The following is a 26,276-nucleotide window of genomic DNA, read 5'->3' as shown; positions in this document are numbered from 1 at the left end:
TGAGCTGGGTGCAGTGGTGCACACCTGTAATCCCAGCAGTTCCAGAGGCTGAGGCAGGAGGATCACAAGATCAAAGTCAGCCTTAGCAACTTACCAAGGCCCTAAGCAACTCAGTGAGACCCTGTCTCTCAATAAAATACCAAGAAGATCTGGAGATGTGGCTCAGTGGTTATATGCACCTAGGTTCAATCCCTGGTACCAAAAAAAAGAAAAATTGATAACACGAGTCTATGGTCCAAAACGAATTATCTGAGATAAGGTACAGGAAAGTTAGAAAATAAAGACAAGAGGCAAGGAGTCCGGCTGCTGCAGTAATTCAAGTAAAAGGTGACAGTGGCCCAGAACAGGCTGGTGGTGAAGGACAGCAGTGGAAAAATTCTAATGATAGGATTTGGTGACTCACCAAGGTTGAACAAGGAAGCAGTAACTGAGCAGATAATGGGGGCATTCAGGGGTAGGGGGACACAAGGCCTGGCCTGCACCGTATGTGTATGTGCACACATTCCATTTAATAAATAAAAACTTAACTAAAGGTGGAGGTGCAGCTCAGTGATAAAGCACTTGCTAGCATACATGAAGCCCCAAATTCAATTCCCAGCACCAGGCGGGGGGGGGGGGGGGGGGGGGGGCAAAACAACTGTCTGTATATTGTTTTCTGCTTAAAATCAGAAAGTAAATCAAGAAGTGAAATGGACAACAAGCAAGAGAAAAAATAAGAGACTTAGAGAATTAATCTAGGAGGTCTAAATCTGACCAATAAGAGAAAAGAGAAAAATAGGAGAAAGGAAACAAGAGAATTTTCCAGAATGAAACTTCTAGATTATAAGGGGACCTCAAGCACCCAACACAATAAATAAAAATGTACCTATATCAAGGCATGTTGACAAAATTTCAAGACATTGATGGTAAATAAAAGATCCTAAAATATTTCAGAGAGAAGGGAAAATAGGTCACATGCATGCTACTCAGGAGGCTGAGGCAGGAGGACTGCTTGTATGTTTGAAGTTAGCCTAGGCAACACAATGAGAGCCAGTGTCTAAGTGTGTGTTTGTCTGTCTCTGTCTCTCTCTCTCTCTCTCTCTCTCACACACACACACACACACACACACACACACACACAAAGCCGGGTATGGTGGCACATGCCTGTAATCCCAGGGACTTAGAAAGCAGAGGCAGGAGGACTGCAAGTTCAAGTCCAGCCTGAAGAACTTAGCAAGACCCAGTCTCAAAATTTTTTAAAAAGGCGGGTGGGGACATAGCTCAGTGGTAAAGCACTTTAGGTTCAATTTCCAGTACTAAAAAAAAAAAAATCATGATGATATAATGACAAAGAGCTTGAAAGGCAAGGACACCCCTGTGGCAATGGGCCAGTCTGCACAGAAATTCTGGTTCTACACACCATTTCCTTGTAAAGGGAGCCACGGACTCTTGAAGACATCTTATTCTTGCAGAAAGCAAGGACATGATCACAGACTAGCAGAGAAACATCAAAAGGACCGGCCAACTGGAGATATCCGAGCAGCTGAGAGAATAATGAAGACCCTCACATGCTAGGAAAGACTTGCTCTCTGTGCCATCTCACCCTCAGAACCGTGCCTCTACAGTTCTGTGTGGTGCTGCTGTTGAGGTTGGGCCAATGCCAAAACTAGGTCTCAGAGCATCGACTTTGGTCAAGTCAACCCCATTCATTTTCCTGCTTTCATGTTTTTAAAAAGTCTGTCTTTTTGAGCATGAACCGTAAAGAATTTCTCAATAAACCAGCACTATAGCTATTGGTTTGGGAACAGCCTCTGGGTGGTCTGTCACAACCCCTTGTGCCCACCAATTCTCACAGTTCACCTTGAGCTGAAGTGCACAAACTCGATGGTTCCATGAGGGGGATCTCACTGGCTCAATGCCCTTCCCTCCTGCCATTCCTCCTTGGCCAGTGTACATTGGTTTGGGTGTCCCAGCCCCGGGATTTTCGCTTCACTGCTAATCCTCTCCTCATTAGGCCCGGTCACTGGCATATGAACAGGGTAATGACTGGTGTGGGTCAGGCTCTCTTTAACTCTCTATGAGAAGACTGAAAACAGAATTTCTAAATTGAAGCTAATTCGACCCTTTGGTTTTGTGGTTATGTTCTAAGTACAATGATTTTGTTAGTAAGGTTTTGATACTTGATTCCAAAATGGCCTGGCTGGCCATTATCCCGGCCTATTGTTTCTCTCATTTAATGAGAACCAAAAGAATAATTCAGTAGTTCAGTAAATCATATGGAGATATTTACAACAAAAGTGGTATCTTTTTCCAGTACCCCTGACTTATGACACACTCAGATCACAATAAAGATCCAGATGGGGCTGCAATTCTACACTTACCACCTATGGATATAACGGCCTTTGTTCACTTTAACAAAACGAATGGAGGCTGACTGTTGTCCTGGCAGGAATATAATTTTTTATCCTCAGAGAGTCTTTCTCTCAGTTCCTGTGAGAGAAAATGGCTGACTCTGCCCTATCTCTGAGAAGAAAATGTGCACATTAGAAAACCACTAGCTTAACTGTCGTCTCCTTGGGAGGCCACCACAGAGAAAACCCAGCTTATGTTGGCAGCTAAGGGAAAAATACCTCATGTTTGTCTATGTACACACATACCCACTCGGGTCTCAAATGAAGATGCGGATCAGGGAGACGCAGAGGAAGACAGGGCTAGAACTATTCTCGGCATATTCAATAAGGACTGGTTCTCCAGCTTCGCAGCATATTGAAATCAATCTGAGGAGCTTTAAAAAGTACTGCTGCTTGGGCCCCGGTCCTGAAGATTCTAATTTACTTGGTATTAAGTACTATGGGAGACAGAATAATGGCTCCCCAAAGATGCACATGTCTTTGTCCTTGAAACCTGTGATTATGTGAGATCACATGGCAACGTGGCATCCAGACTGCAGGTAGAATTAAGACGGCTAATCAAATGACCTGTGAGTGGAGAAATTACACTGGGTGGGCCCCACATAATCAGAAGGGTTCTTAAAAGCACAACAGGGAGGCAAGCATGAGCAGAAGTGACGAATTATGAGAAGAACTCAAGCTACTGTTGTTGGCTTTGAGGATGGAAGAGGAGGTCATGAGCCAAGGAATGTGGGTAGCCTCTAGAAGCTGGAAAAGGCAAGAAATGGATTCTCTCCTAGAGCCTCCAGAAAGGAACATGGCCTTGCCAACATCGTGGTTTTAACCAAGTTAGGCCATGACAGAGCCTGTGACCGATGGAGCTGTTATTTTAAGCCACTAACTCTTTGTTATAGCAGCAATAGAAAACTAACAAAGCTATAGCTCGGGTGTTTCAAGTCTTAAAAAGCTCCCCAGGGGATTCTAATTTGCAGCAAAGTATGATAACCAATAAACTAAAAACAAGATAAAGATGTGCTGATGTGATTGCTTATGCTGGAAAAATATGTGATTTCACCATATTTTTAGAAAGTTCCCCATCAAATAATATACCTCCTTTTCTTAACTTCCTGTCCACACATCACATGCTGGGCATACTTCACTAGTTTGGGGCCAGAGTCTTTTGTAGTCAGACCCATTGAACAGGCTAAATTTCTTTGGGATAAAGAACAATTTTACACCAAATAGGCAGATCTTCCTTTTTTTTTTTTTTTTTTAAATATTTCTGGGGATCCAACCCAAGGCCTCACAACTGCAAGGCAAGAGCTTTTACTGCTCAGCTATATCTTCATGTTGGCAGATTTTTCTATGAAGTTTATTTTCTTGCCAATACTATTTCAACCAAGGAACTCACCAACAACTGAATTATATGCAAATACATAAACTGCACTGTCAGGAAAAGGACAAAATTGTTTTCCTCTCTATACTGAAACTATGAAAAACCACTATCAGGATTATACAGTGTTTCTCCATTTGTTTTAATAATCTATATGTGATAGATAATAAATAGATGTGATAGACAAGTGGAATAATACCTGGGAACAAATGAACTCATTCTTCCTAGGAACAAGAAAAAAAAAAACAAAAAAGTGCCCATTATACAATTTTGACAAGTACAACCCTCCCTTCACAGTGAGACTTCACCCATGCCAGGAATTCAATGCTGGCTCATACATGATGGTAACTTTCCTTGGAAGGTATTCCATCATGGTACCATTACCAAAAGCTAAGACCTCAGAACCTTTTTCTTTGTATTTTTCCCTCTACTTCTTCTTCCTTGAAAGGAGGCTGGTGTAACAGAAAAGTCAGTCATAATAGAATTAGAAAACCTGAGTTAGTATTTCAATCCTGTCACTTATAAATGTGACATTATGAGGATGTGGCATTATGATGCTCTCAGCTGCTCTGAGTTTTGTCTCTAACAAAGATGATACTGCCTTCGTGATGTAGTGTAGACTAAATGAAATGACACAGATGACAGTGCTTAGCACACAGCAGGGGGCTTCTGTAAATGCTAGCTTCGCTACAGGCTCGTCCACTGTTATGCTCTCATGTACCACCCCTATGCTAAGTTTCTCCCATCTTTTCCTTTTCCTGTCCTCTCCCTGAGTTCTGGTACCATATCTCCAACTGTCAACTCGACACTTCCATTTGGCCTTCTTACTGGCATCTCTGATTGGACATGTTCAAACTGGTCTTATGCTCTTTACTCACAGTGACTCCTCTCAATTTCCCTGTCAGTCCCAGTAAAAGCACTGCCGGCCCCTCGCATCTATCCTTTCTTCTCCATTCCTACTGCTAAGACTCCTGTTCAGGCTCTCATCCATTTTAGTCAGCTTTGTGACACTGTGATCAAATATCTGACAGAATAACTTGGAGGAAAAAGTTTATTTTTGGCTCAGAGTTTTAGAGGTTGAGTCCATGGCAGGCCAAGTCCATTGCTCTGAACCCAAGGTGAGGCAGGACATCATGATAGAAGGGTGTGGTGGAAAAACACTGCTTACCTCATGGTGGTCAGGAAGTGGGGGATGGAGGACAACCACAGGAAGATGAACCCTTCATGCCTCCAGTGACCCACCTCCCTCCGCCACATCACACCACCCAGTCCATTCAAACTAGGATGGACTGAGTCGGTTACAGCTCTCAAAATCCAATCATTTCACCTCTAATCATTCCTGCATTAACCCAGGAGCTTTTGAGAGACAGCTTACAACAAAACCATAATATCCCTTCCCACTACACAGTCCAAGCAAGAGTCTTTCAGGTACCATCCATGTTTCAAAGCTCTGTCTCTCCCAGTCCAGTCTGTTGTGGTTTTCAAGTTAATCTTTCTCAAATCTCATGTGTCAAATCAAGTCCTGAACAAAGATCCTTAAACAGTTTTTTTTGTTTGTTTTGTTTTGTTTTTGCCCTGCAACCTGGTATTTATGTCAAAGAAGCCCAAACTCCACTGGGTGTGTAGATAATAGGAGGCCCATTCATGCCTAATTATGTCTTGAATCAGAGTGTGTCAAGCACCGAGTAATTTCATAACATTTCTACATGAAAGAAAAGCTCTTGGGACAAATGATCATAAAACAAATATTTTTAAAAGCAGCTACTGAGCCAGGCACATGGTGCATGCCTGTAATCCCAGTAGCTTGGGAGGCTGAGATGGGAGGATCACTAGTTAAAGGCCAGCCTCAGCAACTTGATAAGGTCCTAAGCAATTAGTGAGATGCTGTCTCAAAATAAAAAAGAGCTGGAAATGTAGCTCAGTGGAAAATTGACCTTCGGTTAAATTTCCAGTAACCCTGCCCACAAAAAAATAATAATAATTTGTAAAATAATTATTGAGAAATGGGAATTTTTTAAAATCAAATTCCTTACACAGGACTTTATAATTACAGTCAAAATCAGCCACAAATCACCCTCAATTGAATTAAGCCTTAACAATCTATTGACATTAAGCCACTTTACCTGTTATATATTTTTGAAACCTTCAACAAATCAAGCCTATAGTATTTATAACAAATGCAAATATGATCAATCTCAAACTAGTCCTTACCATTTTGTTCATCCAATTCATTCCCAATTTCCTGACCCATTTGTTTTTGGCGACTTATGATAGAGGAAAGCGCATCAAGGCCCGCATCCTGTTCTGAAACAAAGAGAAAAATAATTAAACTCTCTAAAAATCAAAGGAAAGCAATTTAAAGTCCATAAGTACACTCAGGCATATAACACAACTCAATATATGAGACAAGGGATATAATAATTAACATAGAAACAAAAAGTTAAGTATAACACAGCTTATACTAAAATGATTTTCAAAATAAGCAAAGGATATAGATAGGAAATACACAAGAATTTTAGAACACACAAAAAAGCTTTCACACCACTGCTAATTTTTTTAAAGTACAAAAAAAATAGTTTTTTTAAAATTTATCAGATTTGTAAGAATTAAGAAGAACAATGTTACCTAAGGCTAACTGAAGTGTGAAGAACTAGAAGCTCTGAAGTACTATGTAATTGGAGGATAAGTTCAATTTACGGATCAAAATCCATCTTGAGATTAGACTGTGCCCCTTTATCAATCATAGGTCTATGGAATGTATATAATACATATAACATTCAGATAATATGCAATGATGTATTTACAATGATCTTCCCTGAAGTATTTCCCTAAAGATATCTAAACAGGAAGCTGGATGTAAATTCTTTGTCTCTCAGCTCCACAATCACCTTTCCTGAGTTCTCTGAATACTTACGTGGATCTCTTAAATATATTTTTCCTTTGCCAGGGTTTTTGTTTCCTGGCCCGGTGTGTCCGAGGGTGGGCCTCCCTCCCCACCACCCCTCTCTACCACCACCTCCACCACCACCACCACCTGCTATCTCTCCAAGGTGGTGATTGCTGAGGCTAAAACCCCAAGCTAAGCCTGTGCTCTCGCTGGGCCACACCCCAGCCCCCGAGCTTTCTCTCTTGACAGGACCCATCAGTGTTTACAGCTTCTATGTTCAGCTTCTTCAGTGCCCAGTAGCTAGTAGACAGCAGTACACGCCCTCCTTGGTGTTTCTAATACCTCCCAGTACCTCCACTGAGATACTTCACAGGGAACAGTCTTCCTTGACACCCCAGCTAGGGGGCAGCACCTCTTCAACTCCTCTGAAGTGGAGTGACCCCCAGCTGAGCTTCTGCTCAGCAGGGAAGGCTTGGTGCTCTTCCCTATACTGGGCCTCAGCCTGAGATTGGCAATTTCACCTCAAAACTGAGATTTCTGCATTCTTTAATACGGAAGTTCATGTTATTAAGTATAAAAGCAGAATATAAAACAAAGTATAGTAGAATTGCACTTCTGTTTTAAAACATAAAAATGTATTATTTTTCTGGTTTTTGAATATTTAAACAGAAAAGTGAGGAAGTTATTCAAGATAATTTCTTTAAATTTTGATTTTTTTTTTTTAAATAAACGAGGCAGTCACCACAGTCTTTTTTCCAGGTACATTGGAAAGAACCCTCTAAAGCTGACTCTTTTCACCCAAACAATATGCCAAATGAAGTCAGATTATGCCAGTGTGGCTTCATTTGTTTACGGGCTTTTTAAATGACTTTCACATAAAGGTACATCTACAAAAGCAGAAATCACAAAGGTCTTCCTATTCAAGATCACATTAACATCTACTTATATTTTTTCAAAGGCTTTTTATGGAATTGAACCATTACACTTAGCTCTTTGATTCATCTGGAACTTATTTTAACTAAAGGTGTGAGGTAAGGACCCCTTAGTGACATTTTTTGACACTGTGTATTTTTTTTTTTTTAACTATAAATGACCTGCTATCTCTAGGGACCATTCCAAGGGACCACTTTATAGCAAAATCACTTTATAATGAGATTCCTTTGGTCTTTAGTAACAACCTCTTGGATGGCCTCCAAGAGAAATCTATCATCAACCAAATACTGTTATAGGATGCCGGATGCTACAGGAAAGTTCCAAATGCATCCGCAGGATAATCTATACATAGGACTGAAGGTAAAGTGTCAATGTGAATTAAAAGGTAAAACAATTTAATAAGAGGAGATTCGTCTAGTGCTTTCAATTAGGTTGAAAGTCCCAAGTTGTTTTATCTAGTAGAGACATTATGAATGAAAAATAGCTACATTATTCTTTTCTCTCAAACTTATTGTCTAACTACCTAAAGGCCATCTCTCTAAAGCACAAGAGAAAGAAGACTAAAACTGCTGCTGCTCCAATCAAATAATATCTCCAGGACTTCAGCATCTCCTCAACATGTTTAAATGTTGTAATAAAATTTCATTCCCTAATCCAAAGACACTGAAGACCTTGATCATGGAGACTCTGAGTGGGTCATTGTGAAGCTCAATGACCTGAGCTTCTCCAGGTTGTAAAGAAGCATTTCTAAAGGTAAGTGATATGGCCACATAGGGATAATCACCAAAATGCTGCCACCCACAAAAGTAAAAATCACCACAAACCATGCAAACAGTCCACTGCAACCAGCAAAACTATGATGATGTCATAATTACAGTTCTTCCATAACCTGCCCTACTCTATCTCTTAACTCAAGACATCATGATATCACAATAGATCATTGATAACAGACCACAAAACCTTCAGGTTTACAATGGTATGAATTTTAAAAGATGGATGATCATTGTGGTAGGAAGAATAATGGCCCCTGCTCAAAGATGTCCATGTCCTAATCCCTGGAACCTGTGAATATATATTACTTTCCCCAGCAAAAGAAACTTTGCAGATGTGATTAAGGTCAACAGGGATGAAAAGGGCAACTAGTGTCCATTAACTAGGTGGATCCAGTATAATCATGACTCCTGAAAAGCAAAGAACTTTCCCAGCTGCTGTCACAGGGAGATAAGATGGGTCAGAGAGATGCAGTCGCTGGCTTTAAAGGAAGAAAGAAGGGTACCTTGAGCCAAAGGATGTGGGTGTCCTCTAAAAGCAGGAATAGACCAGGGAATGGATTCTCCCCTGGAGCCTCCAGAAAGGAATGTAGATCTTTTAAACTTCTGACCTACAGAACTGCACAATATTAAATGTGTTTTAAGTCACTAAGCGGGTGCTAATTTATTAGAGCAGCAATAGAAAACTAATACAATCATTTTCTGAAAATCCCTTTGGACCAATTGTGTGTGTGGATACTTCCTATCTTTAGGCATTCAGGAAAACCATTCTGTAAATGAATGTCATGTAAGTGGGGGAGGAAAATCTGGTGACTGTAGATTAAAAACAAAAGGACAATCATCAGTATGTATTCTTGCCAAAAATAACAAACCTGATTCTGATCGACTCACTAAATCTAACCACCAAATACCTGGGACAGAAGAATATGCTAAACAATATAAGATTCAAACAGTGAAATCTAGATAGTGGTAACTATGGGCAAATGATCCCGTTAGAACTTTGGAGGAAAAAAGGGAAAGTTGGAAAAGAAACCTTTTCATTAAAGAAACTTAAGGGACACATCAACTGATTTCAATGTATGGACCACACTGAACAGTCTGATAGAAACCATCACAGGACAATCAAGGAAATTTGAACACTGACTAGATATTTGATTATGTTAAGAGACTGTTAATTTGGTATGAATGATGATTACATAAGAACCATACTTTAAAAAATGGGTAGGTGGGCAGACATAGAAATGAAGCCAGATTGTTTATAGGGTGTAATTGCTGAATCAGCATGAGGGGGGGAAATGGAGTCATTATCTTACTCTACTTTCATGTTTAAAATTTTCCACAGCAAAAAATTATCAATATTTTTACAATTTTTTTCTATGTTTTTATCCATATTTTCCCATGTTATTCATTGATGCATTGTCATTATACATAATAGTGGAACTCGTTATATATCGGTACATACACATGATATTACAATAGATTTTGGTCAATATCATTCTGGGACTTCCCCTTTCCCTCCCTTCTTTCTTCTCCCTGGTCTCTCTCCTCCACACTACCGGTCTCCCTTCTATTTTCATGAAGTCTTCGTCCCCACCTTTCTTTTCCTGTTTCCTATCTTCCATATATGAGAGAAAAACATATGACCTTTGACTTTCTAAGTTTTATTTTGTTTAACATAATGTTTTCAAATTTCATCCATTTTCCTGCAAATGACAATTTCATTCTTCTTTATGGCTGCAAAACTCCATTGTGTACACATAAGCACATTTCCTTGGTCCATTCATAACATTGACAAAACACCTGAGCTGGTTCCGTAGTTTGGCTGTTATAACTGGTGCTGATATAAACATGGGTATGCATGGATCACTATAGTGTGATGACTTTAATTCTTTAAGATAAATACCAAGGAATGGTGTAGCTGGGTGCTCTGGTGGTTTCATGTCGACTTTTTTGATGAACCTCCATACTGACTTCCATAGTGATTGTACTAATTTACAATCCCACCAACAGTGTTGAAGTGTTCCTTTTTCTCCACATCCTCTCCAGCATTTATTAGTGTTCATTCATATGCTTGATGGCTGCTAATTTAACTGGAGATGAAATCTCATTGTAGTATGGATTTGCATTTCCCTAATTGCTAATTGAACTTTTTTTCATTTATTTGTTGGTCATTGTATTTCTTCTTTTGAGAAATATCTGTTTAATTCATTTACCCATTTATTAGTTGGGTTTTTTTTCAGTATTAAGTTTTTGGGTTTTTTTTTGTTTTGTTTTTCTAGATATTAATCATTTTTTAGAGAGTAGCTAACAGATTTTCTCTCGTTCTGTAGGTTCTCTCTTCACATTTTGTTTCCTTTGCTGTGCAGAAGCTTTTAATTTGATGCAACCCATTAATTATTGATATTATTTCCTGAGCTTTAAGTGTCCTATTGAGGAAGTCCTTCCCTGTGCCTATATACTGGAGTGTTGATCCTACATTTTCTTCAAGGAGTTGGAAAGTCACAAAGGGACATTACTGAGAGCTACAACCACAGACCCCAATCTGAGCACATGACAAGGACCCCAAGGACTGAGAATGTGTCTTTTCCTGTCCTTGCCATCAAATGCAAACCCAGCTGGTGGCACTACTAGGTTTACCCAAGGACTTATATATATAGGCAGCACACTTGCTGTTTCAATCAACCAATGACCACAGAGGACTCTGCTTATAGACCAAAAAAAAAAAAAAAATTAGTCTCTGCTAGATGGAAAGGCTCTAGTCTATACTAGATAGCCCTGAGTGTAGTTTAGCAGAAAAATCAATTGACATTGTGTTATCCAGTGCCTGGAGAGTCACAATGAAACTTCTCACATCTAACATATGTAAGCAGCTCTCCCTAGATGAAAAGCAGGAACAAAGGAAGGAAAGATTGAATCAAGTTAGATAAAGGAGTCAATTACAATTTTAGGAAGACCCTTAGAGCAAATCCCAAGAATAGTGATTTTATTACTGTTTTAGTTTTAAGATTTCAGGAAAGGGATCCTTCTAATCTATGTGACAGCCATAAGAAAGGACGTCGTCCAAGAAAATTGTGAAGTTGTGACTGCAAGGGTTCAAAGATTAGCAACTAGGATTCCTCAGTGTAAAATGGAATCTGGCTATCCACCTTCCCCATCCCTATTTCACATGAAAACCTTTAGAGACCTAAGATCACAGAAATCTAGAATAAATATACAACTTTCTGCTCAGATCTAGAAAGAATATCTACAGAATAAGACAACTCGATTGTGCTAATTAAGAGACCCTATCAACAGGGACCTCCTGAGAAAAGTTGGGGCACCTCACACCTCTCCCAAAGCCTGGCCATCCAACTCAGGGACAAGAGTCTAGCTATATCCAGTTTACTTCCTTTGTGCCAACTCAGGGATGTTTGAGGTGACCAAGTCATTGTCACCACCACAGCCACTTTTCCCTAACACCCATTTATGACTCAAGTTTCAGCTTAAAAAAAACAAACAAAAAAAAAACCCACAGAAGCCAGGATAAGCCAACTGGTTATGAGGAGGCCTAGTTTCCAGTTTAGGCAAGGAAGGCATTCATTGCCCTGAAGTCTAAATTCTATAAATTGTCATTTTGGATGATTTTCGAAGTGTTTCTAAGGATCAAGGGAAGCACAGAAAGACTAACTGGCTGGGTATGGTGGTGCTTGCCTGTAGGATTTTAAGTTCAAGGCCAACCTCACCAACTTAGTCAGACCCTATCTCTAAATAAAAGTAAAAAGGGTTGAGGATATAGCTCAGTGGTCGAAGCGCTTGCCTAAGCATGTACAAAACCCTGGGTTTGGTCCCCAGAGTGACAAAAAAAAAAAAGACAAAGGAGGGTTAATAGATTCCATGGACAAAAAGGAAGTCAGAAGTGACCTTTGTTGGCTTTTATTTATTTGTAATATTTATTTTTTAGTTGTAGTTGGGCACAATATCTTTATTTTATTTATTTTTATGTGGTGTTGAGGATCGAACCAGGGCCTCACACATGCTAGGCGAGCGCTGTACCGCTGAGCCACAACCCCAGCCCTCCTGGCTTTTATTTTTTATCTAATACAGGACATGGCAATGAGGCAGAACCACAGCAACCTCAGCACATCGTCGAGATTCCTGAGGCAGAGAAAAGGCTAGTAAGGGTTTTGCATAAAGATTACTTCCATGTTTGCATTTATCATGGAAAAACAGCTTGCAAGCAAAGCAACAAGGGACACAGCATTTCAAAACATGAAGGAAAAAAAAAAAATCTGATTTAAAACATGCCCCTCCCCTCCCCTCCATCCTCCTATTCCCAAACCCCAGAAGCCAGCAAGCCTTCAGAGTGAGGAACTCGGTATGGATGTGCTCTGCTGTGGAGACTCCATAGCTAACACTCAAGAGGAGCATTCTCTCACATCCAGCACAGCAACCCCTGAATGCAGTCCCTTCTCAGTGACAGATACTTTCCCTAACAGAAAACAGCCTTTCTTGGAAAAAGCAACAATGCCAAAAAAATTCATCAGAGTGCACACACCTGTAATCTCAGCGACTCAGGAGGCAGAGGCAGGAGGATCTCAAGTTAGAGGTCAGCCCCAACAACTTATCACTGTCTCCAGATAAAAAAATAAAAAGACCTGGGGATGTAGCTCCGTGATAAAGTGCCCCTGGGTTCAATCCCTAGTACCAAAAAAAAAGAAAAAGATGATCTATAAAAATTAGCAAGAGGGCAGTCCTTTCAGGAACTGTATGTAAACCCTGAAGAAAACTATTGTACAAGAATCACTGTGCTCGATGTAAAGCTGTGTTATTTTATTTTTTCACTTTCCTTCAAATACGGTAATTGGTGAAGCCCCAAGAGAGCTGCTGTGTTTCATTTACCAGACAATTTCACCACAAAGGGGAGTTCAAAATAGAATTAGACTTCTGCTTCTGGCTAAGATGGACTGACAGGGACCAGATTTCCTTTTGGCCTAAAGTTACTGGGAAAGGGTTGGGGGGAGAACCAGGCAAAATATACAAGTTTCAAAATACATATGTCAGGAAACGAAGAGCAGCGATCTCTGAGCAATGGGAAACAAATAAGACTGCCCCCGATTACTCCCCTGTGAGAGCTCCCAGCCATGGTGGGCGAGTTGGGGGAGTCCAGGTGGAAACTGGCAGACTTGAATGAGTCCAAGGAGATCACGGTGATTTCAAGTATTCAGGGTACTACCACAGAGGACAGATCTGCATGGGGAGAGCTCTAGACAGCGAGTCTTTAACTGAGTGTTGCATGAGCAATGAGGGAACGCCCCAAAGCTGGGGAAAAGAAACACTCCAAACAGTAAAGGGAAGGAACCTCTGGGCTCAACCAGCTCAGACATAGTATTTATTCCCACCAACCAAGATATTTCATTATTCATGAAGCATTACACAGAATATGCAGAATGATTTTGGCTCATTAGTGGGATAAACTACTCTAGACTGGAGTTGGTAGATATTAAGTATTTTAGGCTTTGTGGTTCATATGATCCTTAGAGCAATTACTCAACTCTGCCACCGTAAGCAGGAAAGCATATACAGATAATGTATAAAGGAATGAGAATGGTTGTGTTCCCATAAAACTGTATTTATAGGGCTGGGGTTGTGGCTCAGTAGAAGAATGCTTGACTGGCACATGTGAGGCACAGGGTTCAACCGTCAGCATAGGAGTAAATAAAGGCATAGTATCCATCTACAACATTAAAAAAAAAAAAAAAGCAGACCTGTGTTTATGAGCACTAAACTGAATTTTATATAATTTTTTTTTTTTTTTTTTTTTTTTTTTACAAGTTACAAGATACTCTTCTTTTGATTATTTTTCACCATTTCAAAAATTTAAAAGCCATTTGCAACTTGCAGAACATATAACAGATGACAGTAGGTCAGATTTGGTCCATAGGTCCTGCTCTAACACCTCATTGATCTGTTTTATAAAGCAAGACCCAAGTAACTCAGTAGCATCCCACATAAACACAAGAATATTTCTAAAAATTAAGAAATACCCAGTACTGAACAAAGAAAAATATCACCATAGCAGGTATCCAAGTGAATGAAACAATAAGATCAGAAACAAGGCAAGGATGTCTGCTCTCACCATTTCTATTTAGCATTGTAATAGAGGTTGTAGCAAGTGCAATAATAAGGCAACCAGATTGAAATGAACAAAACTGTCTTTATTGACATACATGATCATTTGCATAGAATCCTACACTCTCAACAAGTAAACTGTGAGAACAAACTAGTGATTTTTATAAGGTTGCATGATCCAAACACATTTTTTAAATAATCAACTGTATTTTTATGTAGGAGCAACAGACACCGAAAAATTTTTAAATGCTATTTATAATTGAATAAAAATATGAAATACTTATGGATAAATCTGATAAAAGATGGACAAGATATGTATATTGAATACTAGAAAGCGCTTTTGAGGAAAATGAAACTAAATAAACCTATTTATTTAGAATTAAATCTGTATTTATGGATTGGGAGATTCATGGTTAAAATGTCAATTCCCATGCTTACTGTAGCATTATTCCCAATAGTCAAGATTTTTTTTTTTTTAAATCAATTTAAGTGCCCAACAGTGGATGAATGGATTTAAAAAAAAAAAAAAAAGTGTGGTATGTATAAGCAATAGAATACTATTCAGCCATAAAAAGAAGGAAATCCTGTAACTTGTGACAACATGGAAGAACCTAGAGGACATTATGTTAAATGAAACAAGACAGGCACAGAAAGGCAAACACTGAACGATCTCACTAATATGCAGAATCGAAAAAAGTCAAGCATATTCTTCACTTTGCTCTTATGAGTTTAACAGGAGCTAGGTGATGGAGGAAGGATGAGGGAATTAGAGAGATGTTGGTCAAAAGACACAAAATTTCAGATAGTTTCAAATGAATTTAAAAGATCTATTGTGCTAGGTTTAGAGGCTTAGGCAGGAAGACTGCAAATTCAAGGCCAGCATGAAGTTCAAGGTCAGTTCAGCAAGACTGTCTTAAAATAAAATAAAAAGGAGCTGGGTAGGTAGCTTAGTGTGCAAGGCCCTGGGTTCAATCTTCAGTCCCTTAAAAAAAAAAAGGCTCTATTGTACATCATGGTGACTAATATACTTTAAAATTGCTTAAAGAGTAGACTGGAAGTGTCCTCTCTCTATATATGTAAGAATGTTTATGTTAGCTTGATTTAGTCATTCCACAATGTATTAATATTTTCAAAATATCATATATAATTTTTTCTATTAAAAATTAAAAATTTTTTTTTTAAAAAGTCAAAGTGCTAGAGTATTACTCAGGGGTAAAGCACTTGTCTAGCAGGTACAAGGCCACGAATTCAATCCTTAGTACCAAATGTACAAATAAAAGGTAAACCTACCTCTACTACATGGTTCAGTCATTCCACTTATAGGTATTTACCTAAAAAAACTGAAATTTTGCCAGGTGAGATAGCACAGGCTTATAATCCTAGCAACTTGGGGAACTGAGGTTGGGAGCAAGTTTGAGGCTAACTCAGCAACTTAGAGAGAACTTGTCTCAAATAAAAAATAAAAAGAGTCATGGTAGAGTGCCCCTGGGTTCAATTCCCAGTACCACAAAAAAAAAGAAAAAAAAAAAAAGAATCTACAAATAAAGTACATGTTCACAGCAGCTGTACTTGTAACAGCCCCAAACTGAAAACCATGCAAATATCTATTAGTAGGTGAACAGTTACACAGATTGTGGTAAATGTGAATAATGGGATACCATATTATAATATAAAAAAATGAAATACTGATATACACAACATGGATAAAGTAACTATGTTTAGTAAAAGCCAGATCCCCTGCCCTCCCAAAAGAGCACATACTGCATCATTCTACTTATGTAAAATTATAGAAAACAGAAAATAATTTATAGTGACAGAAAGCAGATCAGCAGCTGTCTAGGGATGGAGGAGGGGTAATAGGAAGAATTTTAAAGAGACATGAAGAAAACCTCAGGAAGTAATGATTATGTTCATTATTTTGATTGTAGTAATAGCTTCATATGTGTATACATATGTCAAAGCTTATCAAATCATATGCTTCAAATATGTGCTAGTTATGATAATGTTAAATATTCCTCAATAAAGTTGATCTTTAAAAAGTAGATTTAGAACAATATATCTGTACATGCCGACATTGGAAAAAATGTTCATAACACACATTAGTAAGAAAAATAAACCTATGGAATAATACCTAAAAGACAGCTATGTACCTCATGACACCATTTATATATGTGTGTTTAGACTGAATATATGTAGGTATATACAAAGTCTGAGGAAATACATATTGATCCATTTATGGTTAGAAATTGAAGAAACGGAGAGCTTTTCATCTTGTCTCTATAGTGCTTAAATGTTGTAAAGTATACATTACTTCTGAATTTTAAAAAATAGAAGTTACAAAATAATTAGCGGTTTTAATAACTAACAAGCAAGATGAACTTGAGGTGAAAGTCAACCGATTTACTTTGCAGATGAAAAAGGTGGAGTCCTGGGCTGGGGTTGTAGCTCAGTGGTAGAGCGCTTGCCTAGCAAGTGTGAGGCACTGGGTTTGACCCTCAGCACCACATATAATAAAATAAAGGTCCATCGACAGCTAAAAAAAAATATGAAAAAAAAAAAAAGGTGGAGTCCTGTGTTAGAAGAACAGTCAAGAGCATATGCACTAAGGTCCCCTAGACTTATCAGATTCAGACCTGTTCTCACCCAGTGGAAAAATCACTACTTCCATCAGCTATTAAAACAGGTGACAGCAGGTTTCCACTCTTCAGGTACCCTGAGGCACAAAAATGCCAAGAGCTTTAGAGGACCAGCAGTTTTCATTCCAATTTTCAATGAGGATAAGGAACATTCAAGGCCACAGTCAAAAATCAGAAAAGGTTTCTGAGCCCACAATCCTTGGGTATTTAGTACCTTGGATGATTTTCTGCTGCTGTTGCCGGATTTCATCAAAACCCAAGCCTCTGGTCTCCTCTGGCTCCTCAAAGAGCCAAGGGTTGGGTGCTCCTCGCTTAGCCTCTTCACTCATCAGGCTGGACCTAAGAACCACATTAAATGCATTACACATCTCAAAAAATACAGCTCAGATGCAAATTCCCCTCATAAGTGCAGAGGTGGCCAGCCTCCTATGCTTTGAAAATTCAATTTGCGCAATTTATTGCATCCTTAGTCTGTTCCAGGAACTGTGTTTAGTGTTAGAAGAGTTATGAGCATGAATAAGGCTCAAACCTGGTCCCCAGGGAATTACAGCCTGTTAAAGAGATGATGGGAGAACATAATACTCGTATAATCCTCCAAGATACATTTGACTCAATAATCATAGAAGAGGCTGATAAATGAGGTTCTTAAATTTCAACCACATAAAGCCAATTGGAAGTATTCTTCATACTAGGACATACTAGGACAAAGTTTCTCACAGGCCATGTGACACCAAATGTACAAATATTTTTCAAGCAGATTCAATGCTACAATTACTGATTATAGCATGAAAAAGATAATATAATTTTCCTTCGTTGCTTACAGACAGTAATGCATGCAGTTTCAAATCCAATTTTATGATTGTAATGTAGCATTCATAATATAATCAACACAGTCTGATTGTCCATCTTAGTCTTCACTCCCTCTAGTAACCCACATGCCCCGTTTGCACCAAACACATTGGGGATTTCCTGTTCCTGCTGAGACCAGTCTCTGCCTCAGTCCCAGTTTACTGGATTCTTCTCATCTCAAGTCGCTCTCTCCTGCCCTGACTTTTCCACAATCTATTTGAGCTGTGAGGATCACCTTGTTCAGGAAACTATGTCTGACCACTTCGAAACAAACGAAGGTTCACTTTAGAGCTGATTGGATTCAAAACAAAAATGACGATAGCAATGTTGCAGTAGTGGGAGTGACAGCAACAACTGACACAGTTAAGCACTTGCTATGTGCAGGCACTGCTCCAGCAAGTTACTTCTCCATCGTTGCTCATTCCTCTAGCCCCGATGGCATGGTTGTCTAGAGACAACCGATATCCCAATCCTTAACCTTTTATATAGATAAGACTTGATATGGGCTGGGGGCTCAGCATAGAGCGCTTGCCTAGCACGTGTGAGGCCCTGGGTTCGATCCTCAGCACCCCATAAAAATAAATAAATAAAATAAAGGTATTGGGTCCAACTACAACTAAAAATTTTTAAAAAATAAAATAAAAAAAGACTTGGTAGAACAGAAAAATCACCTTTATTCTTCTATACCCTGTTTTCCATTATGGAGTGAACAGCTAACAACAGTACATCACTTACCAGAAGTATAGGGATAGTTATATCCATCTCCACAGGTTCTGGGAGGATTAAATAATTAGTTTATTTTAAAAAAAAAAAAAATCTGTGGTGGGTGCAGTGGCACAGGCCTGTAATCCCAGCAGTTCAGGAGGTTGAGACAGGACGACAGCCTCAGCAATTTAGCGAGGCCCCAAACAATTTAGTGAGATGCTGTCTCTAAGTATTTTTTTTTTAAAGGGCTGAGCATGTGGCTCAGTGGTTAAGTGCCCCTGGGTTCAATTTTTTTTTTTTTTTTTTGCTCAGTACTTCTGTGAGAGGTACTATTCTAATTAACAGGGATAAAGAAAAAACAACTACAGGCAAACCAAAGTCTCTGCCTTACAAAGTGCAGATTCTCATTATAGGTGCCATTTTCATTCCACCTTGTGTGTGTGGCTTCGGGCGGGGGGAGGACAATATGTAAAATGTGGGAAAAATGCTTAATGTAGTGCTTAGAAAACAAAAATCATTCAAGAAACTAACTTATCATTATACCAATTATTGCATTATATACACAGGAGACACTTAAAATTTTCAAGCCCAAAAAGTCATATTAATTTAATTTTTAGCTTAGTCCTTTAAAACCAACCAAAGAACATAATATGTATTAAGAAACAAACCCAAGCCAAATGAGGAAATTTTTTTTTAAATCGTTAGACTAAGATTTTAAGCATATAGCTGGTCTCCCTTATTCAAGTGTACTATAATTAGCATGCCAAACACTTTCACTTTATCCAAAAGACAGATGTGTTCTTTAAAGCCTTAACTTCACATGATTGGCCCCCAAGAATCCAAGATGTCAAGATTTCAGATTCCATATAATAATTATTTAATTCCACCTAGCTTTGCAAATTTACTTCTTTCCTTGCTTTTTCTTCAATCAAAGCATACCCCTAAACCCTTAAACCATCTTGCAAGTGCCAGCCTTTGTCAAAATAGGAATCACGTGGGATTCTGTATACAGCTCACTCCAGTGCATGGATCACAGGCATATAAAGTAACCTCAGAAGTGCATCAGTGACCAGCTATTAGTATCCATTCAAATGAATAAATTGCAACTAGGTGATACTGCTTCTCTAAGTTACTGCTGAAATGTTCCACTATTGGTCCTTGTGGTAACACATGCTTTTAAAAATTAATACAAAAGGGCTGGAGGTATAGCCCACTGATAGAGTACACACTTAGCACGAGTGCAGCTGTGAGTTCAATCCCCAGAGCACACATGCACGCATGCACACATGCACGCAAATTAATGTTAAAAGGGAAAAAATGTACAATTTCTTTTAGTAACCTCAAAAAAATGACAAATTGGGACTTCAGCAATGTATGTACTTTTTCATAATATCTTTATTTTTATTTATTTTTATGTGATTCTGAGGATCGGAACCCAGTGCCTTGCACATGCTAAGCGAGCGCTCTACCACTGAGCCCAGCCCCACACGTGTGTGTGTATATGTGTGTGTGTGTGTGTGTTTTAAACACCTTTTAGAAAGCAAAAGTGACAACATAAATACAATTTAATAATACTATTAAATACACATCACCAACAGACATATAGGAAAGACTTCCTAGAGTTATCTAATTCCCAAAGCTGATTTGCCATCTCCTCCTCTCTTCCCTCCTCTCTATTTTGGTGTTTTCGGTTTTGCTGATGTCCTAAACCTGCCAGGAAATCCAGCAATGCATGTGCCTTTCTTTAATAAGAGTGGGTACAATATTAAGATTACAGGTATTTTTATATGTAGAATGCTTTATTTTCTTTATAGATTCATCATTTGGGATGATGCCTATCATTCAGTACAGTTCTATACACAATGGCCCTGAGTGTGCTGCATCAGAATCTGGGAGTAAGGGGGAAAAAAATGGCACATGAATAGTTAAAAAGAAGCGCCACATATAAAAATTCAGGCAAGGCATGTCCTCCATCCTTTAACAGTGATTTTTTTCAATCAGGGTAAAGACTTACCAATTTATCTCTACCCGTGATATTTTCCTATGTGTTCTCTATCTTAAATGAAAAGGCACAAATACAGAATCTCCAACTGGCATTCCTCCAAACTTAACATATACAAAGTCAAATGCATTATTTGCATCCTGTAAGCCTTACTTCTCCTGCACCCTCTGTTTTGGTCAGCAAGTCATGCAAGCCATGATTTTTGCTCTTCTCCCCCACATCTCATCAAAGGCCAAGGCCTCCCTCAGAGATGGTTCTCAACTCCATGTCCTCATTTCCATCCCCAGTGGTAGAGCCTCCTGGGCTCAGACTCTCATCATCTCTCACGTGGACGGTGGAGATGGTGTTCTTCTGATTGGTCTCTATGCTCCCAGTCACACTCACCTAAATCATCTTATACTTATGCTGCTAGAATTATCTTTCTAAAAACAAATATCTCACCATTTCATTTCTATATTTCAAGACTTCTGTGACTCCCCAGAAGCTACAGGTCAAGTGTGAGCTTAACACGAGGCCCTGGTGATCTCTGCATCATCATCTTTCAACATCCCCCCTTCCACACCCTGCCTCTCCTTCAGCCCTACACACTGCTCAACCACTCAGACAAAGGCACAAACTTTCACACTCTCATGTTTTTGTATGAGTCTGAAGTGTCCCCACCCCCATCTCTTTGTCCATCTGGCAAAATTCTATTCATCCCCTAAGGCTCAACTCAAATGTCACTTCTGCTGCTTAGTCCTTCCTGATCCCCACCCCCTCCCCCTTCCCGAGAATCAATCACTCGCCGGTGCTCCCATGGCACTTTGCTCATGACCTCTAACGTGGCATTTATCAAGCAGGATTGTAGTTAGTTATTTACTCATCTGTCTCCCTTCCTAAATTATGAGCTCTGTGAGGAAAGAGGCCACATGACAGTCATGTTTATATCCCCTGTACCAAAAAAAACCACCAGCCTCAGAATACGCCAGAGAAGCAGCATTCAGTAAATGTTTACGAAACAGAACTGGGAAAACTACTGAGGGCACTGAGGGCTTCAAGCCAAAGGAAGATAAAATGAGAAAAGTATTTAACATTTTCATTTTGAGAGATTAAAAAAAAAATCCTACTTATCAACTGCTACCTGCCTTCAAGATTTTAGCAGCAAAGAGTAACACTGTTCAAGCAGATGAAGAGAATTTCTTGAAAGGAAATTCTGTCAGTTAAACACCTTGTATCTCAACCTCACTTTTGGAATGACAAGCAAGGAGTATTTCTCCTTTGCAAAGGAAGTTAAAGAGAGGAAATGCTAATTCTTATGTTGCCGAGTTTAGGACGGACTTCATTTTTTTTTCCTTGCTGGAGATGTAAGCCAGGGCCTCACACATGCTAGGCAAGTGCTTTACCATTAAACCACTCCTCCAGTCCTTGGCCTTAAACTTCTGGGCTCAAGTGATCCCTCTGTCTCAGTTTCCCCAAGTAGCTGGGATTATAGGTCTGCACCACAGTGCCTGGCTCCCACCTTTTTAAAATGTATCAAAAATGTTTATCTAAATTCTTTCAAGATGGAACTTATCTAATAAAAAGAATTTATCAGATAGATACTAACATATTTATTAATATGGCATTTGTCTCACATAGATCTTACCACAAGGTTTCAGTCACTTTCTAAAGACAAAAATGATTTCATTTTCATCCCCCAAAGAAAACAGCATATGTTATTAAATTGTAATAATATGGGGGCACAGATAATCCATCTTTCTGTTGACAAATGAAGCTGAAGCTTGTTAAAGTTCATAGGGAGGACGTTCTTATCAACTGAATACAGAATTGAAAAGGCAGTGAATTCCAAGAAGTAGCTTTTCAAAAAGATGTCACAGTGACTATACAAAATGTTTGTTTTGTCTGGAAAAAATATCCGTGTTTGACAATTCACAGACCACAAGGGAGGTTTGCAGTTTGGACTAGTAAAGCTATTTCTAAGGTGTCAGTGAATTGAATCGAGTCTGCAAAGTTTCGTAACTAGACTTGCCTATAGATGTGAAAATGCTACTATGGTATTTAAGGGCAATTCCTTTTTCAAAACTTTTTGTGTAGTTTCGTTCTGTGAACATAAAGATGCACCGAGGCTCAAATTTCAATCAGAAATAGATTCTTTGACATAAATTCTTTAGAGACAAAGTCTGGCAACAGGACGCAGATGGATTACTCTGAAGAGAGGCTGTAGTGGGGAGGAGGCTGAAGGCTGTGCAGTGATGTAGGTGGGCAGCAATGGGATCTAGACAAAGGAAAGGACACCAGGGAACACAGAGAAAGGGACAATTAACATACTGATTCAAAGGGAAATTCCACAAGTACTGGTGAGTAGACTGGATATAGAAATAGAGATTTCCAGATCTGGCCCAGTTGGAGGGAATGGACACAACATAGGAAGGGAAATTTCTCATTACTTTCAAGCATCAGCACAGTTCCTAATAACAACCCCAAAATAACACTCCTCCTTGAAGCTCATGCTCTATGGGTATGTGAGTATCTGTAGCCATATTTATAGACTGTTAACTTCTTTCAGTCCAATACTCCATCCTATTATATTTTTGTACCCCGTCCATCTATCCCTCCAACCATCCAACAAATACAGAGTATCCTTAATGTATCAGGCGCTCATCTCAGGGACTTGGAAGTGAACAAGAGTGATAGATGCCTGACCTCATGAAGCTGACACTCTAAGGACAAAAAATGCCCAACATTGTGCATAATGCAAAGAAAATTCTCAAAATAATTTTGTTAATTTAAGAAAATAATCTTTGCTTCAATTAATCCAGAGTATCAATCCAGGGCAAATAAGAACTTAAATAAGGAAAATATTTTCCTTATCCAAGGAAATTACACCATAGAACTTAGAAAAACATTTGCATTAGGTTTTCAAATTTTAAACAAAATTTTTTTTTTTTTTTTTTTAAAAAGGGGGAGAGTTATGCATTGCTAGCCAAATTTACCTGGGCAACTTGGGGGAGTTAACACAATTTGGAAAAAGGGAAGTTTTTCATCATCTTTCAAATTTCACTATAGTACCTAATAACAACTCCAAAGTAAGAATGTTCCTTCAAGAGCATGACCTGTGGATGTATGGTTGCTTGTAGCCGTATCTACTAGACTGTTAACATCTTTCAATCCAATACTCCACCCTATTTCTTCCTGTCTTTTTTTTTACTGTTAATAAAAACCCTAATAAAATAGTTCATAGAATAGAAATGTAGGGTAGAAAAGGTCATCAGAAGTCATTATTTTGGTCCCCAACCCAAACTTCAGAAATCTGAAACCGCTATTCCTCAGGGTCATCTAAAAAATTTAAAACCAAGTAAAACCAAAAGGACACTTTTCTTACTTTAAGTGTTTGATTGCCATGGGTACCTAAAAGGTAGAAGAGGGATAAGGAGGCCTGATGTACAAAACACCTAAGAATTCCAAGAGCTGAAGTGACTGCTCTGCTAAACCTTATGGTGACAGAGAGCCATCTGCTGGTTGATGATTCAGGTTCAGCTACAACCATCCAATGGTCAACATTTATTGCAAGCAGCTCTGTACTTTATTATTACCCAAGGCACCCTTGAAAACATGCTTAGAAACAGACTGTGCAAAAGTCAACAAGCTCATATAGGATAAGGGAACTTCTGTTCTTGGAGCTAGCCTTCTGGACCCTGTCCTCAATAACAACTCCACTCTGCCTTCACTTGGCTCTTCACAAACACTGTGAAACGACAAATCCAGTAAGTGTCCAATCGAGGAACACAATTTATAATTTGCATGTAGGCATTTGACATGTCTAATGAGTTCCAACTTTGTCTTGACACTAATGTTTTCCCCTTAGCATGTGCTTCCAATCTAACATTTTATAAAGATAAAATACAATAAAAATCTCAAGTATGCAAAGTAACACTGTTCTATGAACCAAGATGTGAGGGTAGCAAAGCAAAGTCACTGGCTGGAAGACAGTGCCACCAACAATAGTGGAATTTTGGGTTCTTCAACTGATGAACAAAAAAATCCAAATCTGGTATTAAAAGACTGTCTAAGGGTACCAATGAATAATGTATATGTATATTCAAGATGCAGAAAAGCCAAGGACTGCCTAGACAGACATTATTTCCACCTCAATAACCTTGCTTCTCATTGTATCAATTCATCTAAATCATATTGAAAAACGTAAATGATTGAGATGGACACCCACATGATTAACCATAGCATCTTTTCCTCTGGGGACAGAATCCAGGAAATTTGTAAGATCTCAGGTGACTTTTATGCAACCAGCAGGATGCCAAACTGCAAATTTGGTAAGGAAGCTACTGCTCTAGAAAGTGTAGGATTCAAGAAAAGTACACAAGAGGAAAAAATACATTTGTTCAAATTCTACACATTTTACCAGGGCTATCTCAGGTCTTGTTTCTTCCACATTCTTCTCACCCCCCCCCTTAAATTGATTTCTCTTTTTTCTAATCTAGACCATGTATAGCCCATACCCCAATTTTGCACTTCAAATTCACTATTCTTAGAGACCTCTACATGTTCTATGCAAGAGAGAAAGACTTCCCCAGATGGCATGCCACCTATATATTTCCTGCTAAAATCAGTGACAACAAGTATTCATTCATGCTTATAAAACATTTTCGAGTTGATAAAGAATCTTCACATACATTCTTCTCACTTGAACTGTATAATATTTGGAAGAGTTGTCATTATCTTTGTCTGATATAAAATGAAAGAGTCAAACTCCAACCTAGGCTTTCTCATACTCAATCTTTTGTTCCTTCCACTGACTCTCACGATGCAAAGCAAGCAAAACACTGCTTGAAAATCTAGTAAAGGATAATGCTTCTTGTTGGTCAAGTGAGTACTTTGTCCTTTTTCCTGTTCAAAGTCAGTAAGAAATGGACAAGTGAGGACCCCTAAAAAGGAACTGTGGTAGGAAACCAAAAGCAAAAGAGAAAAGGCCTAGGAGACAACACCTAAGGCAAAGGACAACAAGACTTAAGCTCTAGATCTCTGCCATTGATTCAGCCTAAACACAATGATTTAACTGTTATGAATTGGCCTCCTCATCTATCAAACTGCTTATCTCTGAAGATTACTATGAGGGTCAAATGATATAAGACATATGAAAGTGCTCGTTAAATAGAGAAGAGGGGAAGGGAGAAGTAGAAAACTCTTGTGAATAAAGAAGAATATGAATTTACATATCTTCATTTTTAGTTTTTTTTTTAAAAAGAATTTTTTTAATACTTATTTTTCAGTTTTTAGTGGACACAACATCTTTATTTTATTTTTATGTGGTGTTGAGGATCAAACCCAGCACCCAGCACCCTGTGCATGCCAGGCGAGCATGCTACCGCTTGAGCCACATCCCCAGCCCCGTTTTTCATTTTTAAAAGCACAGATAGGATCCAGGCAAGTGGCGCATGCCTGTAATTCCAGCAACTTCAGAGGCTGAGGCAAGAGGATCACTGAATAGATGTCAGCCTCAACAACTTAGTTAGACCCTGTCTCAAAATTTAAAAAAAAAAAAGGGGGGGGGGGGGGGCTGGGCCTATAGCTCAGTAGTAAAGTGCCCCTGGGTTCAATCCCCAATACAAAAAAAAAGGGGGGGACTGGGG

The 26,276-nt window shown here is 38.9% G+C and overlaps 1 protein-coding gene across 2 annotated transcripts in view; it reads right to left on the bottom strand.

Annotated features, from left to right (window-relative positions):
• Positions 1–26,276, bottom strand: part of Stx8 (syntaxin 8) — a 257,620-nt gene that overhangs the window by 197,752 nt on the left and 33,592 nt on the right. For both annotated transcript variants that reach the window (XM_027946946.2, XM_027946945.2), the window contains 2 exons: positions 17,311–17,435; positions 5,974–6,066 (listed from right to left, as the gene is read on the bottom strand). In XM_027946946.2, the coding sequence (XP_027802747.1) occupies positions 5,974–6,066; positions 17,311–17,435 (218 nt within the window). The remainder of the gene's footprint in view (positions 1–5,973; positions 6,067–17,310; positions 17,436–26,276) is intronic.

The sequence above is a fragment of the Marmota flaviventris genome, chromosome 17 (genome assembly GCF_047511675.1).
Source record: "Marmota flaviventris isolate mMarFla1 chromosome 17, mMarFla1.hap1, whole genome shotgun sequence".
Classification (NCBI taxonomy): domain Eukaryota; kingdom Metazoa; phylum Chordata; class Mammalia; order Rodentia; family Sciuridae; genus Marmota; species Marmota flaviventris.
The sequence above is the reverse complement of the archived record's forward strand: the minus strand, read 5'-3'. Positions and strand labels throughout refer to the sequence as shown.